Source organism: Myodes glareolus, chromosome 17, assembly GCF_982192425.1.
Source record: "Myodes glareolus chromosome 17, mMyoGla1.1, whole genome shotgun sequence".
Taxonomy (NCBI): Eukaryota; Metazoa; Chordata; class Mammalia; order Rodentia; family Cricetidae; genus Myodes; species Myodes glareolus.
The window spans coordinates 14001055-14027756 of record NC_142042.1 but is presented as its reverse complement, the minus strand read 5'-3'; the positions used below and the strand labels follow the sequence as shown (position 1 = coordinate 14027756).

General features: G+C 40.5%; 1 protein-coding gene across 2 annotated transcripts in view; it reads right to left on the bottom strand.

Moving 5' to 3' along the window:
- Positions 1–26702, bottom strand: part of Hs2st1 (heparan sulfate 2-O-sulfotransferase 1) — a 133787-nt gene that overhangs the window by 16022 nt on the left and 91063 nt on the right. For both annotated transcript variants that reach the window (XM_087897483.1, XM_087897484.1), the window contains exons 2-3: positions 16577–16815; positions 5074–5159 (exon numbers count right to left, since the gene is read on the bottom strand). In XM_087897483.1, the coding sequence (XP_087753609.1) occupies positions 5074–5159; positions 16577–16815 (325 nt within the window). The remainder of the gene's footprint in view (positions 1–5073; positions 5160–16576; positions 16816–26702) is intronic.

Here is a 26702-nt window from a genome sequence, read left to right as displayed (position 1 = left end):
GGAAGACCTGGGTGGAAGGACAGAAAACCTACTCCTGTTTAAGGAGAATCAACGACTGACTGGTGAAAAGAGGCGTACACATGGTAGGTGTCTGCAGACGAGTATTTCAGAGCACGCTTATGTCTACATCTAGCTACCCACCAGCAGGCTTGTTAACTGATACTTTAGAAATCTACGCCATGCCAGCATATGTGGTGCAAAAAGGAACAAACACTAGAATTACTTCTTTACAACTACATTCACATAGCTTGGGTAATAATCAAAAACTGTCTGAAGAGCAAGGACATATGCCAGGCATTTGTAAGGAACCCAATCTACTGGTCAAAGTCTAAAGGAGGGATGAAGAAACTGTGAAGAGCGGTGACAGTCTTTGGGAAATACTATACTTTGAGACTTCTGTAACATAGTTTCCATCTTTATTTAAGCACCAACTAAAAAAAACATTACTATTGTTGTTGTGTGTGTGCATGTGCCCTGTGCCTGTGTGTTTAGGCCAGAGAATAGTTTGCAGAAGAAGCTTCTCTCCTTTATCATGTGGGTGGTTCCCAGGGGTCAAATTCACGTCATCAGTCTTGGTGACATGCCTTTACCCGCTGAGCAATCTTGCCAGCCTGTTGCAGAATGTTTGTTTAACTATGCAAGTGTGTTGCATTTATTTATATTGCAGAATTATTTGTTTAACTATGTAAACATGTGTTACATTTGTTTGTGTTACAGAATATTTGTTTAACTATGTAAAAATATATTGCATTTGTTTGATTATATAAAGAGGTGTTGCTGTTTTACCCTGCCTCCTTTAGGCACCTGACTGGTCTAATAAAGAGCTGAACCAATAGTGAGGAAGGAGTTATAGGTGGGACCTGTGGGCAGGGAGAATAAGCAGAAGGAAGAATTTAGGCTCAAGGAGAAAGAAAGGGAGACAAGTGCCAGACAGACACAGAGGAAGCAGGAAAGTAAGACATACAGAATGAAATAAAGGTAAAGGGCCCCAAGGCAAAACGTAGATGAATAGAAACAGGTGAAGTTAAAAGAGCTAGTGGGACAAGCCTAAGCTAAGGTGGTACGGGAGAATTGTCTGTAATCTGGCAATCACGTTTTAAATAAACGCTGATTGGCCAGGCAGGAAGTATAGGCAGGAAAACCAGACAGGATGTGGAAATGATGCAATGAGAACAGGAAAATTCTGGGAAGGAGGAAGTTGATTCCTCCCACTTCTGCCCAGACCACAGAAGCAGCAGGTTGTGATCTGCCCCACTGAAAAAGGTACTGAGCCACATGGCTAAAATAGATCAGAATAATGGGTTAAGATAAGTTATAAGAACTAATAAGTAGCCTGACCTAATGGGCCAATCAGCATTATAACTTATAGAGATCTCTGTGTGATTTTCTTTGGGGCTAAACCACTGTGGGAACCAGGCAGGACAGAAAACACAAACAAGCAGGCTCCCCTTCATGCTACACTAAGGTCAAGCACTCATAATGAATAAGTCTCTGTGTTTTTATTTGGGAGCCGGGTGGCAACCCAAAGAACATGTCAACTACACCAGCCATTAAGTCTGCATAAGTCTGGCCATAAATATTTATGTGGGACTCCTAGCCGTAAGTGGTTCATACTAGTGGCAGATCGCCTTGGTTTAGTTCCAAAAAAGTGAATGACCTGTTGGCATCTGTTGGTTTCATTGATGGCATTGTGACATCAAGGACATTCATCTGTTAGGATGACTCCCAGTCAATAAATGCTACTGATAAATGAACAACATACATTTAAATAGAATGGCTATGAGTATTTACAGTTTTCAGGAAACAAACTCTTCTCTCTAGAAAGACAGGGGATGTCAATGAACTCATTAGTCAAGAACTGCAACTTGCAGTTTGATATTCACGCTGGCATTTTGAAAATGTCCAACCTATATAATTTTAAAATAGAAAATAATGAAGTCAATGGCATTAATTTGTCATATCTAAACTATTAGAAAACTGTTCCTCATTAAGAAAACAAACAGCAACTGAGCACTTACAGGAAAAGTAGGACTAGGTGAAGTAACTTAAAAAATCAAAAGGGGTTAAGGCAAAGGGTGGAAAATAGAACAAGAAATCAACTGCTAAATAAGAAACATTTATTTTTTCTATCCTAACACTGCAGAAAAATTGCAAAGCCAGGACTCAACTTGAGAGGCTTTAGATAGAAGGTGCATTCCTTACGAGTCAGTCCGCACTAGAAAGGATTTTTTCACCTATTTCCCGACATTTTCCATGGGTTCTCAGAGAACTCAATTATGCTTCAATCTTTTATTATCTGGTAAATAAACTGAAAAACTAAACACATTTCCACCATGAATTGACCATTATTCCTCTAACAGCAAGTAACTTATGGAACTCCACCAAGCAGAGGACGATTCTAGCCAAGAACATAGGAGCCTGTTTTTGCATCTTTATCCTATTTTGAGACCTTATTATTTTATGTGTATGGTATTTTGCCTGAATGGATATCTGTGCACCATGCCTGTGCACCAGATTCCTTGGAACTGGAGTGATGATCACGAGCCACCATATGGATGCTGGAAGCCAAAGCCAGGTTCTCTGGAAGAGTAGCCGGTACTCTGAACTACTTAACCAGTTGTTCTCAACCTGTAGGTTGTGACCCCTTTGGGGGGGTTGAATGATCCTATCACAGGAGTTACCTAAGACCATTGGAAAACACAGATATTTATATTACAATTCATAATTGTGGCAAGATTACAGTTATTAAGTACCAACAAAAATAACTGTATGGTTAGGGGTCACCACAATGAGGAAATGTATTAAAGGGTTGCAGCATTAGGAAGTTTGAGAACCACTGGCTTAAACCATCTCTCCACTCCCATGGTGCCTTGTTATGGTATTGATTAACAGAGACTGAACGAACCCAGGGCTCCCACCATAACTAGATGACATTCTTCTATAGAACCACATAATAAGTTTGTTTTTAAACATTAAGAATTATTCATTTGTTTGTTCTGTAAAATGAGCTGTGTGTGTGAACATGGGTGCATGTGTCATATGCATGGTGGTTGTCAGAGGACAATCACGGATGCCAATCCTCTTTTCCACTTCCTTTGAGCCAGGGTTTCCCTGCTGCTGCCAGCAGGCTAGCTGGCTGCTGGGTTTCCAGGGACTCCACTGACCACCCCCCATCCCCCATCCCCCACCTCCCCACCTCCCCACCTCCCCACCCCTGCAATATGAGCACTTCTGCTACAAACCTGGTTTCTCCAAAGCTCTAGGGAGTCAAACCTGGGTCCTCACAATTTTACCTACAGGGTTATTTTCCTAAACTCTCATTTTAAGATGTGAGACGGGATCTTGCTAAGTTGTCTGGGCTGGCTTCAAACACATAATCCTCCTGTACCAGCTCCCAGGTGACTAAAACTACAGCATTTGCCAGCATTCCCAGCTCAGTGTTTTGAAGAATAAAGTATTAAAATCGGCAAGTGATGATTCCTTCTTCCCTCCTTAGCCACAGAGTCTGTGACTACCCAGCTGAGGATACCACATCTACAGAATGTCTTGACTGTATCCATTAAGACACATAGAACAATCCCCTCTAACTGTTTAGCATTTATTTAAAATGTTGTTAGCTTATTAAAATTTTCACAATATATTACTTTTTCCAACAACATAAGCCAATATGAAAATATTCAAACCCAGTGTTGCTGTCAATATTTAATAAGACTATTCTTTAAAAAGCTTTATATACTTCAAGTTCAAGTATCTCAGCAAACCAGAGCTTTGCTCTATGTACAAGATTGTGCCCAAAGCAAAAACACTCAATATGTAATTTTAATAATGAAAATCTACAGTATTAGAAACCAGGCCATGTAGAGAAAAAACAAATCATTTAGGTGAAAGGGTAACAAACACTCGCAGAAGGATAATGCAGCCTTCAGGGGAAATATGCATATGAATAAAGTTTATGAGACTGGTTCAGTGCCTCTGCAGAGAAAAATTTTAGTTTATTTTAAAGCTGCCTATAAAATGCTTTCAATATTGCAACATGAATTATTTATAGAAAAGTATGAATTTACTTGAAGTTACAATTTTATTGAAGGACCTTAGGAATTATGAGGGGAGTCAGGAATATATCACTTTATGTATGTAATATTTGGGCAATTCTTTAATTATATAATTTCCAAAGAAGTTAAGATTTTCTATTATCTGACCCAGGGACACACCTTTCTGTTCTTTTTCCTTCTCAGCCTTAAAAAAGGAGAGTGAGATACTCCTTTCATTTTAAAATTTACACAGAATGGCTCTTAAAAGTTGACAGTTGATAAACATATTCCTGTAAGACACAAGCTCTAGTTTAAAAACAGGAACATGCCTCAAGTTAGTCAGCCATTTCCTGATGCTCCTCAAGTTAACAGAGTATTACGAGTGGAGCGTTTGATGTGAGGTTTGCTGGAGCAGAACCACGTGTTCCACTGAGAACACTCAAACAGATGCTGTATTTAGACTATTCCTTTTAACCAATTTTCTGATTAGTCCTTAATGATGCAAAGGTTCTCAAGGGGGCCACGGAATGCTTGAGCATTGTTTGTAGTCTATAGTCTTTTGAGCTTTTCTATTAAGAGAAAATTACCCTGACTTACACAATCACGTTCAAACATAAAATAAAATTCTTAATTTTTAAGACGTCTCCCCCTACAGCAGCTCAAGGGAAAACACATTGCAGTGCCAAAACTGAGTGAGAGTTTCTTTGTTTTCTCGGTCAGTGACCTAGAGAGCCGTGGTCACTGACTAGGCTAGAACCTGGGAGCTCCCGGAGTCAGTCGGCTCCCGTTGTATATGGGAAACTGTTCCATATCCCCTAACTTAACAGAACATGAATTCCTTAATTAGCATGAGAAGTGTCAATTTATGAACACTAGAGGGCAGTAAAGCACTGGAAGGAATATTTAAATTACAGGTCTAAAAGAGGTGTGTCAGTATATTCTTTTTTTAAAACCAAAATCCTAACACTTTAATGAAGTTATTCGGTTTTATGCTGATGACATATAAAGCATTCTTTAGTACATCAGTTTGGATGCTACTTACTTTGCAAAATCCAAATAAGAAATGTGTCCATGATAAAACCCTGGCTTCATCTCGTTCCAGGTGGTTATATTCTTTACAAAGCGTACCTAAAAGAGGAGGACATACTCATTACCTCACCGCAACGTAAAGGAAACAGTATCTGAGAACACCAAAACACTGCCACTCAGGAGCAGGATCGAGTCCCAGAATTTCGACAATTACAGAGCTGGAAGACACGTTTGAAGTAAAGGCAGGTAGTGAAATCGGTGGGTACTAATTTACCACACACAGGAATAGTGGCGTGCATTTACACAGGGTGGTAGGAAGATGCAGGGGTAAATCATGGATGCCAACTTGACTAGACTGGAATCAACTAGTGGCCAAGGGATTCTCTTGGCCAGCTTATCTGCAATGGGAAAATCCATACTAGATGTAGGCAGCACCCATGGGTGGCACCCAGACGGGAGGAGGATGGGGAGAAGGCTGTATTTGCCTCTCTGCCTTTGTACCTCACCCGTTAGTTCATTTATCCTGTTGCCTGTACCACTGCCACTACTGTAACTGCCTGTAGCTACTGTAGCTGCTGCCTTCTTTTACAGATGCCAGAACCCGGATTCTTCAGGCTTCGAATCTGACTGAAGATGAATTGCTCTAGGCCCTCAGGGCTAAGCTGGAACTCGTGGACTCAGCAGTTACAGGGTTAGTCCAGTGTTTAGACAGATACTGCTGAACTACTTGAGCAGCATCACATAAGACATTCTAACACTTGCTCTCTTCGATAGTTTATATGGCTGAATGGGTCTGTATCTATGTGTTTCTGTGCACATGTGTGCAGAAGCCATAAGAGGGTGTTGGGTTTCACAAAGCTACAATTATAGGTGATATGACCTGCCCCATGTGGGTGCTGGGAACCAAACTCAGGTTTTCTAAAGAGGAGCAAGCACTCCTAACCAAAGAGCCACCTCTACACAATTCACTTCACTTTTATTATACATGCATATGCATAATATAAATGCGTGTGTTCATTCTGCTGATTCTGTTCCTCTAGAGAACCCTGGCTGTCTTAATTAGGGTTTCCACTGCTGTAATATAAACAGCACGACCATAAACATCTCAGGGAGGAAAGGGTTTATTTCACAGACATGTCCACATGACAGTCCATCATCAAAGGAAGCCAGTGCAGGAACTGATGAAAAGTGCTGCTTACTGGCTTGTTCCTTCTGACTTGCTCAGTTTGCTTTCTTAGACACCCTAGGACCACCTGCTCAGGTGTGGTGCTGCCCACAATGGGGTAGGCCTGCACACATCATCATGAATCAAGTAAATGTACCCACACCCCCACAGACTTGCCTGCAGACCAATCATGGGAATGTTGTTCCCAATGAGCCTACCCTATGTCAAGCTGACATAAAAGTATTGTAGAAAGGAGCTGCAGGCAGGCCTGCTTTTCATCCTGCCCAGCTCCCGCACAGCTAGCTTAGTCCCAGAAATAACAACACACAAATTGTATTCATTTAAATACTGCCTGGCCCATTATCTCAAGAGAGTTAGTTACTGACTAACTCTCATATCTTGATATTAACCCATTTCTAATAATCTGTAGCACCACGGTGTGGTGGCTTACCGGAAAAGATTCAGCATGTCTGACCTGGTGGCTGGCTCCATGGCGTCTGGCTCATAGCCCTCTTCCCAGCATTTTGTTCTGTTTACTCCGCCTACCTAATTTTCTGTCCTATCAAGGGGCCAAGGCAGTCTCTTTATTGACCAATGAAAATAACACAATAGACAGATAACCCTCCTCCATCAAAGTATCAACAGTATCTCATCAACAATATACACTGAAGTTTGCAAGCAACATTTCAATGTAAGAAATTCAGTGTGTATGTTTAGGTTACAAAAAAAGGGGGTCTCATGAAACCAAGGTGAGCCCAAAGCTCACCATGTATCCAAAAATGACTCTGAATTCTTGATACTTCTGCTACCACCTTCCAAGGGGATTGAGTTGTGTTTCACCATATCCTGCTCATTCCATATATTAAATGTTTTCTTTTCTGATACATTATTCAAAAAGTAATTATAAAAAAGACATTTTTATTTATGCTTCAACAAATTAAAATATGACTACCAATGATTAAAGATGATGATTATAAGCAGATTTTAAAGACTGGACTTAAAAACTACTTCAAATTAAAACATTTAACATATCCAAATATCTAAAATGTTCTTTTAACTTTAAGAATGATGTATGTATACGTGTCACTGCACGCGTCCGTGCCATGTGAACGTGGCAGCAGGTGACCACCGAATCCACGGGAGGGCTGGATGTCTTGGAGCTGGTGTTATGGACTGTTGTGAATGCCTGAGGTGGGTACTGGGACCTGAACTCAGGGCCTGTGCAAGGGCACTATACACTCTTAACTGCTGAGCAACTCCCCAGCCCCTAAGTACTTCTTAATTTACTAGAATTGGAAGTACATAAAAAGTTAACACGAAAAATTCTATAAGTGCACATTAATTATTTTTAAAGAATTGAGAAAACAACTGGTTAAAGAGTTTGAGTGCCAGCAGCGAAACAATTTCTCAAAGGCAGTCTGCACAGTAAGCCGGAACTGGTCAGGACTCCCTTCTGGAGATGAGATACTCATGTAAAGGCCCTGCTCTCCACTGCAGGGATGGCAGGCTGCAACACCAGTCCCAGAAGACCAGCGTCCACACTGCTGACACTATGTCAGCCTTTTGTCTACATCAGACCTGAGTTACATGGGCCTATCCTACAGCATCTGACCTTGGGCTTCTGGCATTACCACAATAAGTGAGGATGAATGCTTTCTACAGGAGGCCTGATGGGAAGTTAGGAAGAACACGATAGGTGCAGTTCACAAGCCAGAAAATGTCCACGGGATAAAACAAGGTCCTGGGACAGTTTAGGCTTAAGGGGACACATTATTAACTGATACACTGAGGCAAATGGTAGTAACAGTAAGAGCCACATACATACGTGTATGTGTATGAGGTTCTTGTGCTCTTTCCTATTCATTCTTTAAATTCAACATCAAGCAGAATAAAAATATAAAATGGCAAGTGAAAAATAAAGTATTAGATAATCCAAAATCATTCACGACATGAAATGTGTTTGTAATACTAATTATGTTGGGGCCTATGTAAATCAAAGTATTTCTACCAAAAATAAAGAGGGACTGGAGAGATGGCTCAGTGGTTAAGAGTACTGGCTACTCCTTCCAGAGGAAGAGGAACCTGGCTGGATTCTCAGCATCCACATGGCAGCTCACAACCACCTGCACTTCCAGTTCCAGGGGACCTGATGCTCTCTTCTGGCCTCTACAGTCACCAGTTACGCACACGGTGCACAAACACACATGCAGGCAAAACACTTATAAAACACTCATAAAAAAAAAAAAGAGGAGGAAGAGGAAGAAGAGGACGAAGGGAGAAAAGAGGTAATTTTTCACAGCGTAAGACATGCTCAGAAACTCAGATGTTTTCCGAACGCTGAGATTTAATGTGAATGTGGTGATTTAGGGGGGAATGACAAAGGCGCTAGAAGGAAATGCTGCTGGAGAAGGTAGATGTCAGAGAGAACCAGAGCACACAAATATGGAGTAGAACGTGATAAGAGACTCACAGAAATTGGAGTCAGATGTACACTCCAGGCGTCCTCTCTTACCCCCAGACATTCCTATCATGGTCAATATTAACCTGAGGCATTCTGAGGATAAATGACAAGTCCCACCCGTGTTCTTTAACATGGGGAATCTCAGGAGGTTGGGTCAGATGGCTGCTAGTTTTCTCAAACTTGAAAATGCAAATCAAACCACTCAGAATTGCTGTGGAGATAGATTCCGATGCAGCAGTTCTGAAGCAGTGTCTGGAATTCTGGATTTCTAATAAACCTTCAGGAGGTGCTGTTGCTCATCCCCGACTGCAGGGAAGAACAGCCTTTCAGAAGGGATGGGTTTAGCAACAAAGTTAGCTCTTAACTTTGTTAATGTGAGGTTTGTTTTGTGGTGCTAGCAAGGAAGGCCTGAGGGTTACAAAAACCCTAGAGCAAGGCTATCCTCATACTGTTACAAACAATACACTGAAATCCAGCAGGTGTTTTGGTAATCACACCAGCTACTACAGTATATAAAACAAAGAGGGGGGCAGAAGCAGTGTCTGAGTTCTTTGTACTCACTGTCTGTAACCCCTACCTCTCCAGTGAGGGCTTAAGTCCACTACGAGCAAGCATTTCACACACAGTTTAGATTAAAGTACTTCCAGTCTGTTAGAGGCAGGGGCAGTGAAAAGGCATGAATGTTATGCTATATCCAATCCTGAATTATTAGTGAATCAGAGTTTTAGAGGTAGAAAAGAACAAGGGAATCCTGCAGTCTTCACTTTTAAGGAACACCAAAAACCACATTATCTTGAACCGGGAAGGGGGGAGGGCTGGCTCAAGAGGTTTCAAATGAGAAGAATTTCAGTATGTTGCCTAAAGACTGTTTTTGTGATATTTTGGTGAAGAAAGTGGCTGCCTTTTGCCCTTGTCAGAAGTCTGACTGGGGCTAAGGTGAAGAGATTTGGATTAATTCTGTTGGCAGAGGAAACTTGGCTATCAGTGGTGACTCAAATGAAGACTTATAATGAAAAGGAACAAGCTGAGAAAGGTAAAATATGAAATATAAAATCCAGGGAGAAAAGGAGCATCAGGAAGTCAAATGGAACTAAATTCTCTGCTCAAGGAGATAAAGCGATTTAAAAATGTAATAAAGGGAGTAGTGACCTCAGGGCAAGATCCCACCCAGCTAAGTTTCCAACATGTAAAAAATGAATTTAAGAAAAGGTTTGAGAACCAGGTGTAGTGCTGCATGTCTTAACTTCCAGAACAAATAAAAGTCTTCTGCACTCAGAAGGCAGAGGCAGGCAGATCTCCGAGTTCAGGACAGCCAGGGCTACAGAGCAAGGTCCAGAATAGCCAAGTCTAGGCAGGGAAGGCAACCATGGAAAACAGAAAGCTAGTGTAGATGCAACTGAACAAGGAGTCATGTTCCAGCCCCAGCAATCAGCAGAACTTGGTATCTTTGGCCACGTGGTTCTGACGTTAAGGATAGAAGAAAAGGGCTATGGAATTTGCCTTTGCATCTATGGAAAAGTACTAAAGCCAGGCATGTGTCAGGACTTTTCCTAAATAGGAGCCCAGAGAAGCTATTGAAGCCTGGATTGCCTTGAAGAACCCAAGACGCTGAAAACGCCAGAGCTGTGGGATACTTACTAAGGAGAGCTGCTAACAGGGAGAGGAACCAGTCCAAGAAAATGAAGGGTGTTGCAGTCAACAGAGCTGAAAAGGGTTGGAAATCTGAAGAACACTTTGACGTCAGACATGGAGATGCAGAGTTTGAAGTGTGCCCAGCTGGTTTTTGGTCTTGCTTTGGTCCAGTATTTTCTCACTATACTCTCTCCCCTACATTTTGGAATGGTAATATATATTCTATATCATTATATATTGGAAGTACGTGGTTTGCTTTTTGATTTTGACTTTATAAGAACATACAAACTGTTAAATAGTATGAGAACGTTATAGACGATGGGGACTTTGGAAGTTGGACTGAATGCATTTTTGCATTATGATATGGCTACAAGCCTTTGGAGCCCGGGAAAAGAATGTGGTTTGGAAGAAAATGGCCCCCAAAGGGAGGAGCACTAATGGGAGGTGTGGCTTTATTGGAGTAGGTGTGGTCTCGCTGGAGGAAGTGTGTCACTGTAGAGGCAGGCTGTGAGGTCTCATAGGTCCCCAGACCATGAGCGGTGAGACAGTTCACTTCCTGCTGCTTTTGGATCAAGATGTAGAGTTCTCCAGCACCATGTCTGCCTGCTCACCACCATCCTCCCAACTATGATGGTGATGGACCGAACCTCTGAAACTCTAAACCAGCCCCCCATTAAAAGCTTTCTTTATAAGAAATGCCGCAGCCATGGATCTCTTTACAGCAACAGACACCCTAACTAGGACCAGGGCTAAGTGGTGCTTCCCACTCTCTCCTCTACCACAGCTGGAGCACCGGGGAGTGCCCTTTACACAGGTCACTTTCAACACCCTCCTCAAGGCTGTCTCATGGAGATGCTGTGAGTAAGCCATTAGAAAAGAGCAGTTTGGATGGCTTCCCTTTGAAAGTATCTGTCGAGCTGCTTTTCCTTTTAGCCATTTTAATATTTAACCTCTAGTTTCCAAATGTTTCCCCGTTTCCATTTCCACTTTCCCTCCTACCACCTGGTCTCTGCTCCCCACCTATCATTTTCCGCCCTCTCACTCCTGCACCACACGCTGGTTCTCCCCATTTGTTTTCTTCTAGTGGATCACACCAGCGCATGCTGCCCACAGGGCCTCGCTGAGTCACCCAGTGCATTTTACAGATTCTTCCTTTTATACCAGGCGCAGGGCAATAAAACCCAACAGCATCAAATGGCGTTTAGGAGGCTGAAAACACTGGACACTGGCACAGGGAGCAGAGAGAATACAAATAAGAGTTCTCACACGCTGAAGCATGCTATCAAAAAGGATGGTTCGGAAAGGGTTGTTAGATACAGTACATGAAAATAATGTTTTTATGGCTAGCCTGGAGCAGATTCTAAACTATGACTTCTGCCGAGTTTTATAACTCAAGCAGAGCCAGGCTAGCGAGTAATCACAAGACACCTTTAGGGAAAACACAAGTAGTGTAGGTGGTGGTACATGATTTATTTGCTTGTTGAATCAGGCCTGAACCAATTCTAAAGGAAAGAGCTAGGAAAGCACCTTCGCATGAACAGTATCTAGGCCTACGTTCGCGATAGGCTTGACTTCATGTCCTGATCGCTGCAATCACAAAAGAGCTCCTTCTATCTGAAGGAGTGGGGTATCCCTGAATGCCCTGGCCTGCTTCCAACTTTGTAATTACTATCTATTGAGAAGAAGACTACTATTAACTTGAGTAATTACTATTCACCAATTCCTACTGATAAATTTACTTTAAATAAACATTTCTTGTCTAGCCATAGGCATACTGTTTAAGGCTAAACCAGAGAGAAGGTTTTCTATACTCAGGAAAACTAATGAGAGGATAGATAAGACGTAAGCTCAGAAGCAACACAGGGCACAGAGTCTGAAGTTCAGATCTGAGCCACTCAAGACTCCTAAATCACCCAAGAAATAAAGATCAGCCTTCCATCAGAGGATTTACTGTGCTTATAGCTGGAACCATGGTGCTGTGGGCAGCTAAGGACTACCACCAAAATCTAGGCTGGCTCATTTGTTTGCATTCATCAATAACAATGTCTCAACTATCCTCAATGTCTTGGTCACCCATTTGAGGCACAAGGCATGAGGCAAACAGTGGACAAGCAAGATTTCTGCCCTCAAAGGACTTACACTACAGTAGAGGAAAACAAAAAGAAATAAACCAATATGTAACCTAATTTTATAAACCGATTAGTACCAGGAGTGATGTGGTTCCAATACTTTGGAAGGAGCATTTAATATAGCACAGGATGGCTAGTCAAGGTTCAAGACCTGCCGTTTGTTTGAAACGCTAAAAGGAAAACATGAAGACAACTGAAGGAGAAATTTATTCTACAAGGTAAGAACAGAGGTCTTGAAGTGAGAAAGGCCTAGTACAGTCAATGAGCCAAAAGGCTAGTGTCTAGTGGATAAATTTGGATGCTGTAGGGAAAATAAGAACTTGAATTTAAAGATAAATAAAATTTTCTGGAATGATCTCAATATGTCTTTGTATGCCATTGAACTGTGTTCTAAATCACTATCCTCAAATTGTAGCATCAAGTGGAAGCTTTTTAAAAATTCAGAACATCAAGCTCCATTTAGTCCTTCAGAGTAGGAACCTGCACTTTAACCAATGATCAGCTTACATATAAAAGGTTCCGAATGCTTAGCTGCCATGTCGCTCAGAGAAGTTAGCTGCAGCACACAGCAAATTATCTAGGTTCTAATGAAAATGAGCACAAACAAGCTTGAGAGTAAGTTAACAAAACACAAATGCACATACAACAGAAATATTTAAATGTGTTGTCCTATAGGGCTCTAGCCCTACTTTAAATACTTTAAATGTTTAAACCAAGAGGGCTCACATATAATCAACTAGGCATATGAGAAGAGACTAGATGCTGCCAATCACACTACTGTTCTTACCTAGAAGAGCTGTGTCTCTCAGCAATTCTTTCTCTTAAAAAAAATTATTTTTTATGTGTATGAGTGTTTTGGCTGCATGTGTGTCTGTATACATGAATGCCTGGTGCCCACAGAGGCAAGAAGAGGAACTTGGATCCCTTGAAACTGGAGTTAACAAAACTCTAACAAAGGTCACTTCATTTTAATCACTTAGTTTCTTGTGCTTTCTATTCTATTAATCTCCTCTTTAAAAACCTTTTTTCTTTCACTGTTCCAACTGCTTCATTTCAGACAGGAGGCAAAGGTAGAACATCCCTGCATATTTGAAGCCATCCAAAGCAACAAACTCTACACTATGGAAAAGGCAAAACGGTATGGAGCCAACATCCAAACTGCTTACCTAGATCCTTAACTGTTAATATATTGCAACTTCCAGTATGGTGTCTCTATGTGTTGACATCCTCATTGTTCTCAAGTGCCTGAGAACAGCACACATCCACACTTCATTCTTAAATACCAGTGTATTGCTTATGATCTTACTGTTTTAAATCAAATGTCCAACTACAGATCTCATGTCTGTGCTTTCCACACCTTAGTCTCCTGTAGTTTGCGCCTCTACCCAGCACCTTGTCCTGTTGGTTGTCACAACATTGAAACTTTAGCAAAGAGAGGGAAGGTTGTTTCCCAGGATGTTCTAAGACGAATGTCTGCTTTCTTCAGTTACGAAAAGCCTTTTGATGAGATTATCATCACTGATGTTTCCATTATCCTCAACTTCTGATTCTGTGTCTTAGGCTCTCAAGTCAATTATACAAATATCATTGAAAGACATGCTTTCAAGGTTTTTTATTTCATGGTATTTATTTCCTGGTTTTTTATTTCACTGGTATTTCTCCTGAAGAATGTGGTACAATCTTCATATATATCATATGTTCAGTAAGGTATATGACACACTTGAGAGCAAAGCTGGTAACTTTCCAGGATGGCTAGGAGGCCATTGCTGTCATCTCACTGAACAGCTCTGTATCAGACTAAACATGCTTAGTGTTTTGCTTCTAAACTAAGAGAAAAGTAATTAAGCATGTAAGGAATTTACATGGTGCCTAGTATATACATACATGATGTGCAGTGCTGGGCTGGGTGGGATGAGCTGGATTGGGTTGGAAGAGCTCCATTTCGATACATGAACATCCAAAAAGGACCAGGGTCTCCTATCACAGCCCCAGTTTTTTTATGAGTCAATTGGGCTTTAAATGGAGGTTCTGGACAACAGCACACTCACTAAAGCCAGACATCGATTTGAAGCTATTTGCTCAGAAAGGGCTAAAACCACCTTTAATTTCTCCTTAATTTGCTGAATATTATGATATGACATTAAAATAGAGCAACAGTATAGAAGATGGGATACTTGAAAGCCGACTGCAGAGTAACAAAGTCTTAAGTTTGTGTTCAGATGAAGCTCCTTGGGTTGTAAGGGAAGCACTCTAAACATGCCATGCTAAGAAAAAGGAGCCCCAACATGGTTTGTTTTTAGAAAATGGCTTCTACACAAGCGATCAGAAAACATTACACATGCTGTATCAAAGGACACGTCTGTATAAGCCACTCCTAATTAGGACCAGGTTTTGAGTTACTGGCTGACATTTGGGATATGTCATTTAATGCTTAAGACCACTTCCCTAAAGTGTTCTACAAAGAACACAAACAAAACCCAAACCAACCTCTGAGTGCTGTTCGTTATATACGCTGACTGCTTTGGGCCAGCACTTCTGCTGTTCTGCGCCCTCCTTACATATAAATACCAAGGCTGCAAGGAAAGCAGAGGCTGGATCCCATCCAAATGCAACTGGAAAATGTAGCCATGGTGCTGATAAATGTCATGTGTGCCGAGCGTCTCCACACTTACATTTCATGACGGAAAAAAAGCACGCATGTCACTGCCAGATGCCTGGTAGCTGCCAGAAAACTTTGTAAGGTTGGACACAAAATAAGTAAAAATTGAACAAACGAGTGAATCATAAAAAAATACTGCTGAGGAAATTTGACATTATTCTGACATGCTCCTTTTAAATCAAGAAAAGATATGCAATACAACAATGCAAACCCATTGCACAGAATGCAAAAATAACATTTAGTATGCTGTCCCTTGAGATATACAGTACTGTGAGCTTTTTAAAATAACCAACAGTGTAGAAAAGCTTGTGATTCCTTTCATTTACAGGAAGTAATTTGTTTTAGCTAACAGACACATATTTTTGGTTCTATGAAAAATAAATTATCTTACAGACAACCAAAAAGTAGATGGGTAGATGATGATATGTATCAATCACAAGGCTTCAAAACCCTTATCTGTTTTATTTCCTCCCTGTTTAGTATAAGGGCTACAGATGCACTTACCAGTGGGAAAATGCTCAACTCCATAACAAAACAAATTCCGCTGCTTCTGAACAGCTGAAGCCCTAGCTGCAGAAAGACTGTAATGGATACTGGCTATTGAAGCTACTCAATAGTATCTGGGATTACCTAGGATTTTAGTTTCTTTTTATGATGGCCAAATACCCATCACCTTCAATATTTACAATGAGAAATTTATAATTATAGGCATCACTGCACATGTGTGAAAAAGTGTAGGCTACTTTTGAAAGAGATGAATAAACTAGACTTATTTAACAATCTTCTGTATTTTAAAATACCACTTTATGAAGGTACCTATCCACCTGATCATCCAGAACTCCTGACTATCAAAAGACAAGACTTTGATAAAGACACCAGCCACAACCTGTTCTCCAGGAGGCTAATTTGTGGCTCATATGTACATGAGTTACCAAAGACGAGATTCAGAAAGCTAATAAAGAACTGCATACAAGTATCGAGCCAATACTTCCTCATTGTAAATTGAGACAATAAAGTAACTTTTGCTGCAGGCATCTTATCAAATTAAAAAAAAAAAAACAAGCATTGGGCATGGTGGTGCACACCTGTAATGGAGCCCTCGGGAGGCAGAGGCCTGTGGATCTCTGTGAGCTCGAGCACAGCCAGGACTACATAGAGAAACCTTGTCTCAAAACCACCACCAACCAAGGGATTCCATATGGAAGAATATCAAAACTGTGCCCAAAACTTCTAGCCGTTTATCAGTCTGCTTATTTCACAAATACTTGACTACAGATTATATGGAAGAAAATGTGTCAAGTATTTGGAAGATTATAAATTCGGAAAGAAGTTGGTTGTCCCGTCCCCACAAAAATTGCTTACAATTCACTGACAACAGGGCTCATCTCCCTTTAAGTCACTTCGTCCCCCGCAACACCAGATTGGAGGGGACACTGGAAAGCATTTTCGTGTTCCCTACGTGATAATTACCTGATCTTGCAATGACATTACTGGGTTGTTTTTGGTAGTGTTGATGTGGAGAACATGGTATCTGTTCTTCGCACACAAGTCATAGGCGATGTTGGTAAAGGAGGTGCTCGCAGTCTTGGGAACTCTGTTATAAATTATGACTATATCATCTTCTTCATCGAAAGCTGCATCTTGCCGAGGGCCATCCATTGTATGTCGCTGCTCAATTTCCCGGACTTCATGTCTTGCAATTGCCCTTTCTGTAAGGAAAAGGAGAGCCGAACTAAGTTCTTTACCTTTTTTTTAATACCTTACTATAAGAAAACTTACAAATTAAAAAAAAAGCACAACAAAGCCTGTATATCCCAATGAATGTCTATATACTTTTCATAGCCATTCTAAATAAACGAAGTTCTTGATAACATAGCACAATTATGAACACCTTGCTTTATTAGGTGAGAGAAAACCATAGAAGAAAACAGACAATGAAAACAAAGAACCAAGGCATATGGAAAAGAAAAACAGACAGATCAAGCATTCAAGAGGATAATCTAGCTATGTTACAACATCTTCAGTTCAGAACACATTTTTCCTTCCCACTAACTGAGTAAGAATTACTGTGGGACAATGGCCTTGTACCCTGTAAAGATTTCACTTGTGTTATTTTAATAAAAAAAAGCTGATTGGCCAGTAGTCAGGCAGGAAGTGTAGACAGGGTGGCCAGGCAGAAGTACAGGTGGGGCAATGAGAACAGGAGAATTCTGGGAAGCAGAAAGGCTCAGTTGTCACCCAGCCACAGAAGAAGCAAGGTGAGAATGCCTCACTGATAAAGGTATCAAGCCATATGGCTAAACAGACAAGAATTATGGACTAATTTAAGATGCAAGAGTTAATAAGAAGCCTGAGCTGCCAGGCCAACCAGTTTATAATTAATGTAAGCCTCTATGTATTTCTTTGGGACTGAACAGCTGCGGGACCAGGTGGGTCAGAAACCTCTGTAGAAAACAATGGTTGTTAAAAAAAAATCAAAACTTCAGAACTACTTCTTCATGATAAGAAGATGCAAAACAAAGCCAGGTGGTGGTGGCACATGCTTATAATCCCAGAACTGGAGAAGCAGAGGCAGGTGGATCTCTGTGAGTTCAAGGCCAGTCTGGTGTACAGAGTGAGTTCCAGGACAGGCTTCAAAGCTACAGAGAAACCCTGTCTACAAAGACCAAAACTCAAAAAATGATGCAAAACAAGACCAAAAGAATAAACAGTTAAAAGTGTAGCACAGAATGGTACCCACAGTTCAATGTCACTACGTGTTCTCAAGTAATCCTCACACACACAACAGACTACATGTGTTGTGGTTGGACTGTGAAACGTCCCCCATAGGCTCATGTGTTTGGACAGCCAGTGGCACTGTTCTGGAAGGCTTTAGAAGGTTCAGGATGTGGAACCTGGCAGAAAGAAATGAGTGGATCCCTAGGGTTTCTACAGCCAGGTCCCACTTTCTGTCCCCTCTCTGCTTCCTGAGCGAAGATGCCAATGTGAACTGTATCCTGCTATCTGGCTGCTATGGTGGATTGTGTCCCCTTCACACAGCAACGCTTTCTGTCATAGACTGTGTTCCCTTCACACAGTAAGGCTTTCTGTCATGGACTGTGTCCCCTCACAAACTAAGGCTTTCTGTCATAAACTGTGTCCCCTCACACAGCAAGGCTTTCTGTCATGGGCTGTGTCCCCTCACAAACTAAGGCTTTCTGTCATGGAGGACACTAAGTTCAGGTATTTGGTTACAACAACAGAAAAAGTTAAAAAAGAATGCAGAAAAAAATACTTAATTTCACAGATTAAAAATGTAACTAGAAAATTAATTATTTTATAAAGTCTTTTTGAAATCTACTTAGAATTTGGTTTTATTCTAGTTTATTAAAATTTGCCAACAACCAGGCGTGGTAGCAGTATCACTTTATTTTTGATTCGTATCCAGTCACGATGTCCATAGAAATACCCTTTCCACTGCCTTCTGCCTTCATAGCTACCAGACACACATACAGTACACAGACACACATACAGTACACAGACACACATACAATATACAGGCCCACATATAGTACACAGGCATATAAACAGTACACAGACACATATACAATATATAGACACACATACAGTATACAGACACAATACAGTATACAAACATATATACAGTATACAGACACAGTACAGACATACATACAGTACACAGACACACATACAGTACACAGACACACACAGTACACAGACACACACACAGTACACAGACACACATACAGTACACAGACATACAAACACTACACAGACATACATACACTACACAGACACACACAGTACACAGACATACACACAGTACACAGACACACACACAGTACAGACACACACAGTACACAGACACACATACAGTAATAGACATACATACAGTACACAGATATATAGTATACAGACACACATACAGTACAGACATACATACATACAGTACAGACACAGATACAGTACATAAACACACACACAGTATACACACATACAGTATAAAGACACAATACAGTGCACAGACACACATACAGTACACAGACACACATGCAGGCAAAACATCCACAAACATAAAATGAACAATAAAAACTTAAACAAATGGAAACATTAGAGCTAAAGTACAGTAGCTGAAGTAGAAATTGCGTTGAGTGTGCTCGGCAGCAGTATGAAAAGTGAGAAACAGAAGTTGAAGCACAGGGACGAGGGAATCAGCGGAGCCTGGGCTGTAATCTGACAGTGCTGTAACAGTCTAAGAAATAAACGAGAAAGCAGACAGCTAAAGCAGAATTCAACCAGCCATGGCTAAAACTAACATCAGGGAGGAGACAGAGACCTTTAGAACCCCAAGTAAGATAAAACCCAAAGATATCCATCTAGGTCAAGACACATGATAATTAAAATCAACAACCAAAAAAAAAAAAACAAGAAAAAAACCAAAGCAACGTGAGAAGCTGAAGCCATTCCTAAAAAAGCTGTGGGAACTATCAACCATACATTTCCCACTACAGACCACAGAGTAGGCAGCACAGAGTAATGAGAACCAAAGCTAGAAACGCTACATCTGGATAGCATGGTTTTCAAGCATGAAGAGGAAGATAACTCTTATAGATATGCAAGGAAAAAAATGTTTAAAACCATAGCTGATAAAACAAACTTAAAAGATGGGCTTTAATTGGTTGGTGAATTGACGAAAGGAAGACATGAAATTGTTCCAAAAGATATAAGGGAGGAAGCAGAGAAGTATGCCAAGGAGTCTTTGAAGGAAGAAGATGAATCAGATGATGACAATATGTAACATTTTCTTCATCTCTTCTCTTTTACATTTCTGTGACAGTTTGATACGACTAGCACCATGGATCATATATACTCACTGACCAATTTTCATTAAATTTTGTCTTATAAACAACAACAACAAAAAGTTCTCTAAACTAAGAGCAAGTGAGGAGACTCAGACAAAGGTACCCACTGCCAAGCCTGAAGACCAGAGAACTATTTCCATGACTCATACAGAAGAAGAGAAGTAACTCCTGTAAGCTGTCCTCTGACACACACATGCCTGTGTCAACACACAACAGTGGGCAAAAATAAGACAGACAAAGACAGACAGACAGACTGATGCAACTGAAAAAGAATTTGAATTGAAAAATAAATAACAGAAACAACAAAAAAGAAGGGAATAAAAATATCCATAAATCCAATGGACTTTCTTTCTCCCTTGAGTTTTTGAGACTATAAACGGCTAAGCAAGAACTGTAATCCATAGACTACATAAAAACCCTTAGCACCGGGCTGGAGAGATGACTCAGCGGGTGACACCTCCTGATCTTCCAGAGAATCGGGGCTCAGTTTCCAGCATGCACATGGCAGCTAAGAATTCTCTAGAGTTCTAGTTCCAGGGGATTCCATACCTTTTTCTGGCTTCAGTGAGCACTGCACATATGTGCTGACCAGACATATACACAGGCAAAATGCCCATACACATAAAAATAAAAATTTTAAAACTTAAAAAAAAAAAGCATCAGGCATGGAAAGCCTCCCTTTGAGTTGCTGGTTAGGGGATTCCCAAAGACTCCCAAACCAATGCGGGTGATCTTCTTTGCCCTTGGCTGCCTCCCAAAACTGAAGGCAAGACTTTATTTGCTGAAGACACCACACACTTTGGACATAGAACTTGGAGAAATGGAGCTGGAAGTAATTTGGAAGACTCTTCTCTGAGGACTAGCTCTTATAGTACCTGAAGTGCTATGCGGGCAGCCAAGGGGAAAAAGAAATCAAATAGAGTTACCCAGATCTAAAGCTATGGACCACAATAACCAGCATGGATGAAGTCGCCAAAGGTGCAATAGCAGCACTTACATCTTGAGGGTAACCAACAGCCATCAAATTGAAAAAAGCAAGCTTTAGTAGGAGGGAATTCATGTCTGACACTGTAAACACAGACAACCACTGAGCTGAAGTCACTTCTTTTTGCAGCAGACGGAGAACACTACAGAAATCCACATTACAGAAATCCACACTAGAGAAATCCACACTAGAGAAATCCACACTAAAGAAATCCACAACCATAGAAATCCACACTACAGAAAAAAAAAAAACACTAATGCCAATGATACATTTCCAACAATCCCTACACCTAAGGGAACAACACAGAACAGCAGAAAGATTCCAAGTCAGAGGACCAGGGCGTCTACTGTGAGATAGTGCCTTCCAAATATGACAGGGAAGATGTATCTATCTAAAGAATTACGGTCACTTAATCAAGTCCTGCGGAATGACAGCATCAATTGACATACCACTGGGTATGGGGAAATTTCACCAGGTCCTACCCCAAGATGAAGGTATATATGGGAATTTATGGCTGCTAAGATGATGTGGGATTCCCCTCTGTAGGCTGTTATTATGTTTTATTGCCATTGGTCATTAAAGAAGCTGCTTCTGGTCAATGGCGTAACAGAGTAAAGCCAGGTGGAAAATCTGAACCAATGTAGCGAGAAAGTAGGTGGAGTCAGAGAGACACCATGTAGCTGCCAAAGGAGAAATGCCCGTCCACAGGATCCTTACTGGTAAACCATAAGCCTCATGGTAAAATATAAAATAATAGAAATGGGTAAATATAAGATGTAAGAACTAGTTAGAAATATGCTTTCAGCTATTGGCCAAGTAGTGTAATTAATACAGTTTTTGTGTGATTATTTTGGGTCTGGGAGGTCAGGAAATGAACAAGCAGTCTCTACCACACTGAGACACCAGAATCAGTTTTCTCTAGTAATAAGCCCTAGATAAATTATCTAATTCCATGCTGTCAGTCCTAAACACACATATGAGCAACATTAAATGGATTACAGATTCCAAAGGTTTTGTGTGTGTGTGTGTGTGTGTGTGTGTGTGTGTGTAAAATAATAATTAAAGAGGTTATGAATTTGATAGGGAGTGGATGAACACAGGAGTTGGAGGGGAAGAGAGGAAAAGGAAGGCTGGAAATGATGTAAATATACCACTCATATATGAATTCAAAAATTTTAAATACAAAGTAAAAAATTGGTGAGTAAAAATATGGATAGTATTCCCAAATGGATAATAATGAACTCCCCTCCTTTTCAGTTTTTGAAACTGTACTTAAGCAAGGAAAGCAAAAATTAAAGTATGAAATTTAGTTCACAATTCATGCATAGCAAACACTTAACACAGTGTTATAAACAGAGAAGAAAAAGGCCTAAATGGAGCAGTGGTTTCTACACTTCCTGTGACTTTGCAAAATGACATCAATAAAGAGAAACATAAAGGGAAAGATGATGTTTATATAATGAAAGAGGTAACTCTGAAAGAAGTTATACAAAAATACTGTACTCAAAATACTCCAGGATAAAAGGTAATTATAAAAAAATTCACAAGAATGCAGAAAAGAGACACACAACAGTGTCCAAGAGACCAGAAAACAAAAAAAAAACACAGAACAGAAAACAAAATGTCAAAAGAATTTTAAAAAATACATTCAAAGTGACTACAAATGAAATAAAGTGTCAACATTTGTGAGATAGGGTAGAACAAGAATACAGGAGAAATCTGAAGCTCATACACACAGGAGAATAACATTTAATCAATAAAGACGATACACAAATGGAGATGCACATAAAGAGATGCTTGGAACAGTCACGGGGAAAACCAGAGCAAAAGTACAATCAAGTCCCACTTGGGACTCACTGGGTCAGCTGCTACTAAAGTATTCCTGAGGAAGCAGAGAAACCAGACAGAACACTCACTACATTCCTGCTAAGACTGCAAGTGCATTACAATAAAAAACATTTTTTACATTTCTCAAAATTTTAAGTACAGACTATGACTTAGTGATTCAACCCCTAGGTAGATATTCCAAGAAACTTAAGACAGTAAATAGAGGTAGTGCTTATAACACACTAGATGTGACCTAGAGAATACAATAGATGCTAGTGAGCTGTTCAGTTTAAAACAGCTAATTTATATGAATTTCACTTAAAAATTTATCATCAAAAAAGTATAAAATACAGTTCTTAAAATATTAGTTCATTTTAATAATATTAAAAACAAAAACAAAAGGTTTATAAAGTGTACTATTCTTTGTTTTTGAGTTAGAGCTGCCTTGGTGGTTCAGGCTGACCTTGAGTTTAAAATCCACCTATTTTCAAGGGCAGACCTCTGTACTGGACCTGTAGTTGGAATTTCCTTTGGACCACTAACCAACTCCCACACAAAGACACAGAGATTTCTTATTAGTTATGAATGCTCAGCCTTAGCTTAGGCCTGTCCTGCTAGTTCTTTTAATTTAATTTGTTTCTATTTATCTACATTTGGACTTGGGACTTTTTACCTTTCTTACATTCTGTATGTCCTACTTTCCTGGTTCCGCCTTGTTTGTCTGACTGGTCCCTGGCATCTCCCTGTCGTGTCCTTCTCCCCCCCACCCCATCCTAAACTCCTCTTCCTACTTACTCTCCCTGCCTGGAAGTCCCAACTAGAATGCCTCCCTCACTACTCACCAATCAGGTGCCTTAGGGAGGTAAGGTAAAACAGTAACATATCTTGGCATAATTAAACAAATGAAACACTTCTTTACATAGTTAAGCAATACGCAGAAACATAAACAAATGCAGCACAGCTTTGCACAGCAAAGAAATATTCTGCAACACTGTCTCATAATTTATTCTCCAAGAAGTTCATTATCATCTCCACTCAGTCAGGAAACCAACATGACTGCTGGCTGATTGCTGATGTAAGAACACAATTCCAGGTCAGTCTGACCCCAGAGTCTGTGCTCCACATTGCACTGGCTGAAATTTAGTATTTTTCTCACTGTGCTTAGAAGAGAAGCCGCACAACTTCAGCGCCAAATCCTGCAGGACATGGTACAGAGGTGTACTCTCTAAAACTGTTACAGAAAACGTTTTTTACTTTGGAATTTACGAAGCATTTTGTGGCTATTTTAGTGAAACAGATGGACAGTACTCAACTGTTTTCTAGGAACTAAAAAGCAAAACATGCTGTATTATCTTTGGAACTTCCTGCTAGTGCATCATTATTTCAAGATTTTTAATGTTAAAAAAAATCAAAGCCAAAGCAAAATAATTCTTAAATTCCTATCATTTTAACAGTCCACTAACTGCACACCATTCTAAGTGTCAGTTTTCTCTTGTTGGTGGAAGATCACTACAAGGACAGTAAAGACAGACAACGTGGGGAAGAACAGCCCTCATTACCCTTTATCAGTCAGGAATATTTGAGAAGGGTAAAATACTGTGAAAAAATTCAAGTGCTGACTACAATCACTGCTCTTTCCTCATTTCAACGACTTGAATACTCTAAAGCACAATGGAGTCCATCCAGTCATTCTGTTTCTTTTTAATGAATTTTTAACTAAGCATTATATCTCAAATTATTTTTCAAATTTTTGGTGTGGGAGAATTGTCTGTATTCTGTCAATCATATTTTAATAAAACGCTGATTGGTCAGGCAGGCAGTATAGGCGGGAAAGCCAGACAGGAAGTAGAGGTGGAGCAAAGAGACTGGGAGTATTCTGGAAAGCAGGAAGCTCCCTCCGCAGTTCTGCCAAGACCACCAGAGAGGAAAGATGTAAGCTGCCCAGCTGGAAAAGGTACTGAGCCATGTGCTAACGTAGATAAGGATAATGGGGTAACATAAGTTATAAGAGCTAATAAGTAGCCTGACCTAATAATGGGCCAATCAGCTTTATAACTTATAGAGATCTCTGTGTGATTGATTTTCTCTGGGACTTGGCAGCTGTGGGGTACTGGGGGGGAACAGAAACCCCAACAAGCCAGCCAGCCCTCATGATACAAATTTTAGAGATGTACAGAGCTGAATGTTTGTCGCTGTAACAAATGCTCTGAAAACAAAATCCTTCCAAACCTGCGAAGGGGGAAGGAGTGGTCTGGACAACACGTTGAGCACACTGAGCCTGGAAGGATGGGGCTGCTCTCAAACTGTGGTGATGACAAAGGGGGACAGCACAAAGCAGGGGTAGCAGTTAATAATACACATTGTTATAATGAATATGGAGTTACATAACAGCAGTAAGGGGAAGCAGCTGAAAAAAACACTGCATTGGGGCCAGGAACAATTCCATGTGTTTAAATGAACACAAATTCATCTAATTTTCAAAAGAATCTGTACATGACAATACTGTATAAAGCTGTATTCAAGAAGAGTTCCTATTAAACATCCCTATTAAAATGCAGTAATTACTTTCTTAAGTCACAAGCAAGAACAGTTCTTAAGACATTTGTATTCAATGGCACAGGGATAGTACGTGACATTTTAAACCCACACTAAAGACTAAAGTACATCCGAGTGTACATGAACTCGATTATCATGCTGCATACAGAGAGAGGATAAATGCACCGAGAAATACCCAGTGCTGTGAAGCAAAGGATGCCCTGCCTCTGTAGCAGTATCCTAGATGGACTGCCTCAACAAGAGGTCTTTAAGGTCATTAGTAAAGGCAAGCTCTCCAGGAGGGTGGAGTGGGGTGGAGTGGGGTAAAGCTGTTGGTCCCTGTTGATAATACAGACATTATCCTTGGATGAGGACCAAAGGATGAGACAGAAAGGACTCTTCAACAGAGCTGAAACCAGGACTCTCTGGAGTAGATAAACACTAAATTCCACAAACCTATGATATTCTCATAACAGAGCAAGCAAAGCCAAACAAACCAGAGGTAAAAGTGGGTCCACAACAGCTAAGCAGGAAGGGAGTAGATGCATAACGGCCTAACACATTTGTGTTTTATGCAGTGATATGAAGACAAGCTTGTCTTGGGACAATGAAGCTCAAGAAGCCACACTTCATGTCCTCCTTTTGTCCCCAATGCCCATGCTTACATCTATGTATGATGGCGAAGATACAAAATAATTTCACACTAGTTCAGAATTATGTATAATAAAGGGTTATTTATTTAGGGGAGACTTACAGATCACAGTCCTCTGTGAGAACAGGAACAGAGTCTAACAGTCGGGCGCGAGAGCCGGAAGCAAGAGAGGGAGTGCAAGCCTTACAGCTGCATCTATAGCATAAGAGATTGGTATCTTAAAGGCCATTGGCCAAAGGAGCTCCCACAGCATATGAATCCAAATTGGCCCCTTAATATACATCTGTATGCTGAAGAAAAGAATTGAATTCATGAACTGAGAAGTCACAATATTTCTGTGCAGTTTTAAGTAGAAGGAACGCTGTGACTATTTATAATCAATCAAGTCATTTTTGCACCAGGTTTATTAACTAATTATCAATGCTTAAATATTGTTTCAGATTTTGGAGAAGAGCCTATGCTTGGGAAGTCTGATGAAGTTTGTAACAAAAGCTTGAATGGGCCAGTTAAGCATCTAGAGTCCCAGTGCTAGGGAGGCTGAGTGAGGGAGCATTGCTTGAGTTCAGGGAGCTTAAAAATCAGCCTTGCTGACATACCAAGAAACCGTCTATGAAAAAGTCTATGCAGCATGGAACAGAAGCTGCAAAACAGGAAGGGTACATACACAAGGATCCCTAGGAGATGGCTGGGGGGTGGGGAGGGAAGGAAGTCCTTTCTGTGGAAGAAAAAAGGGGT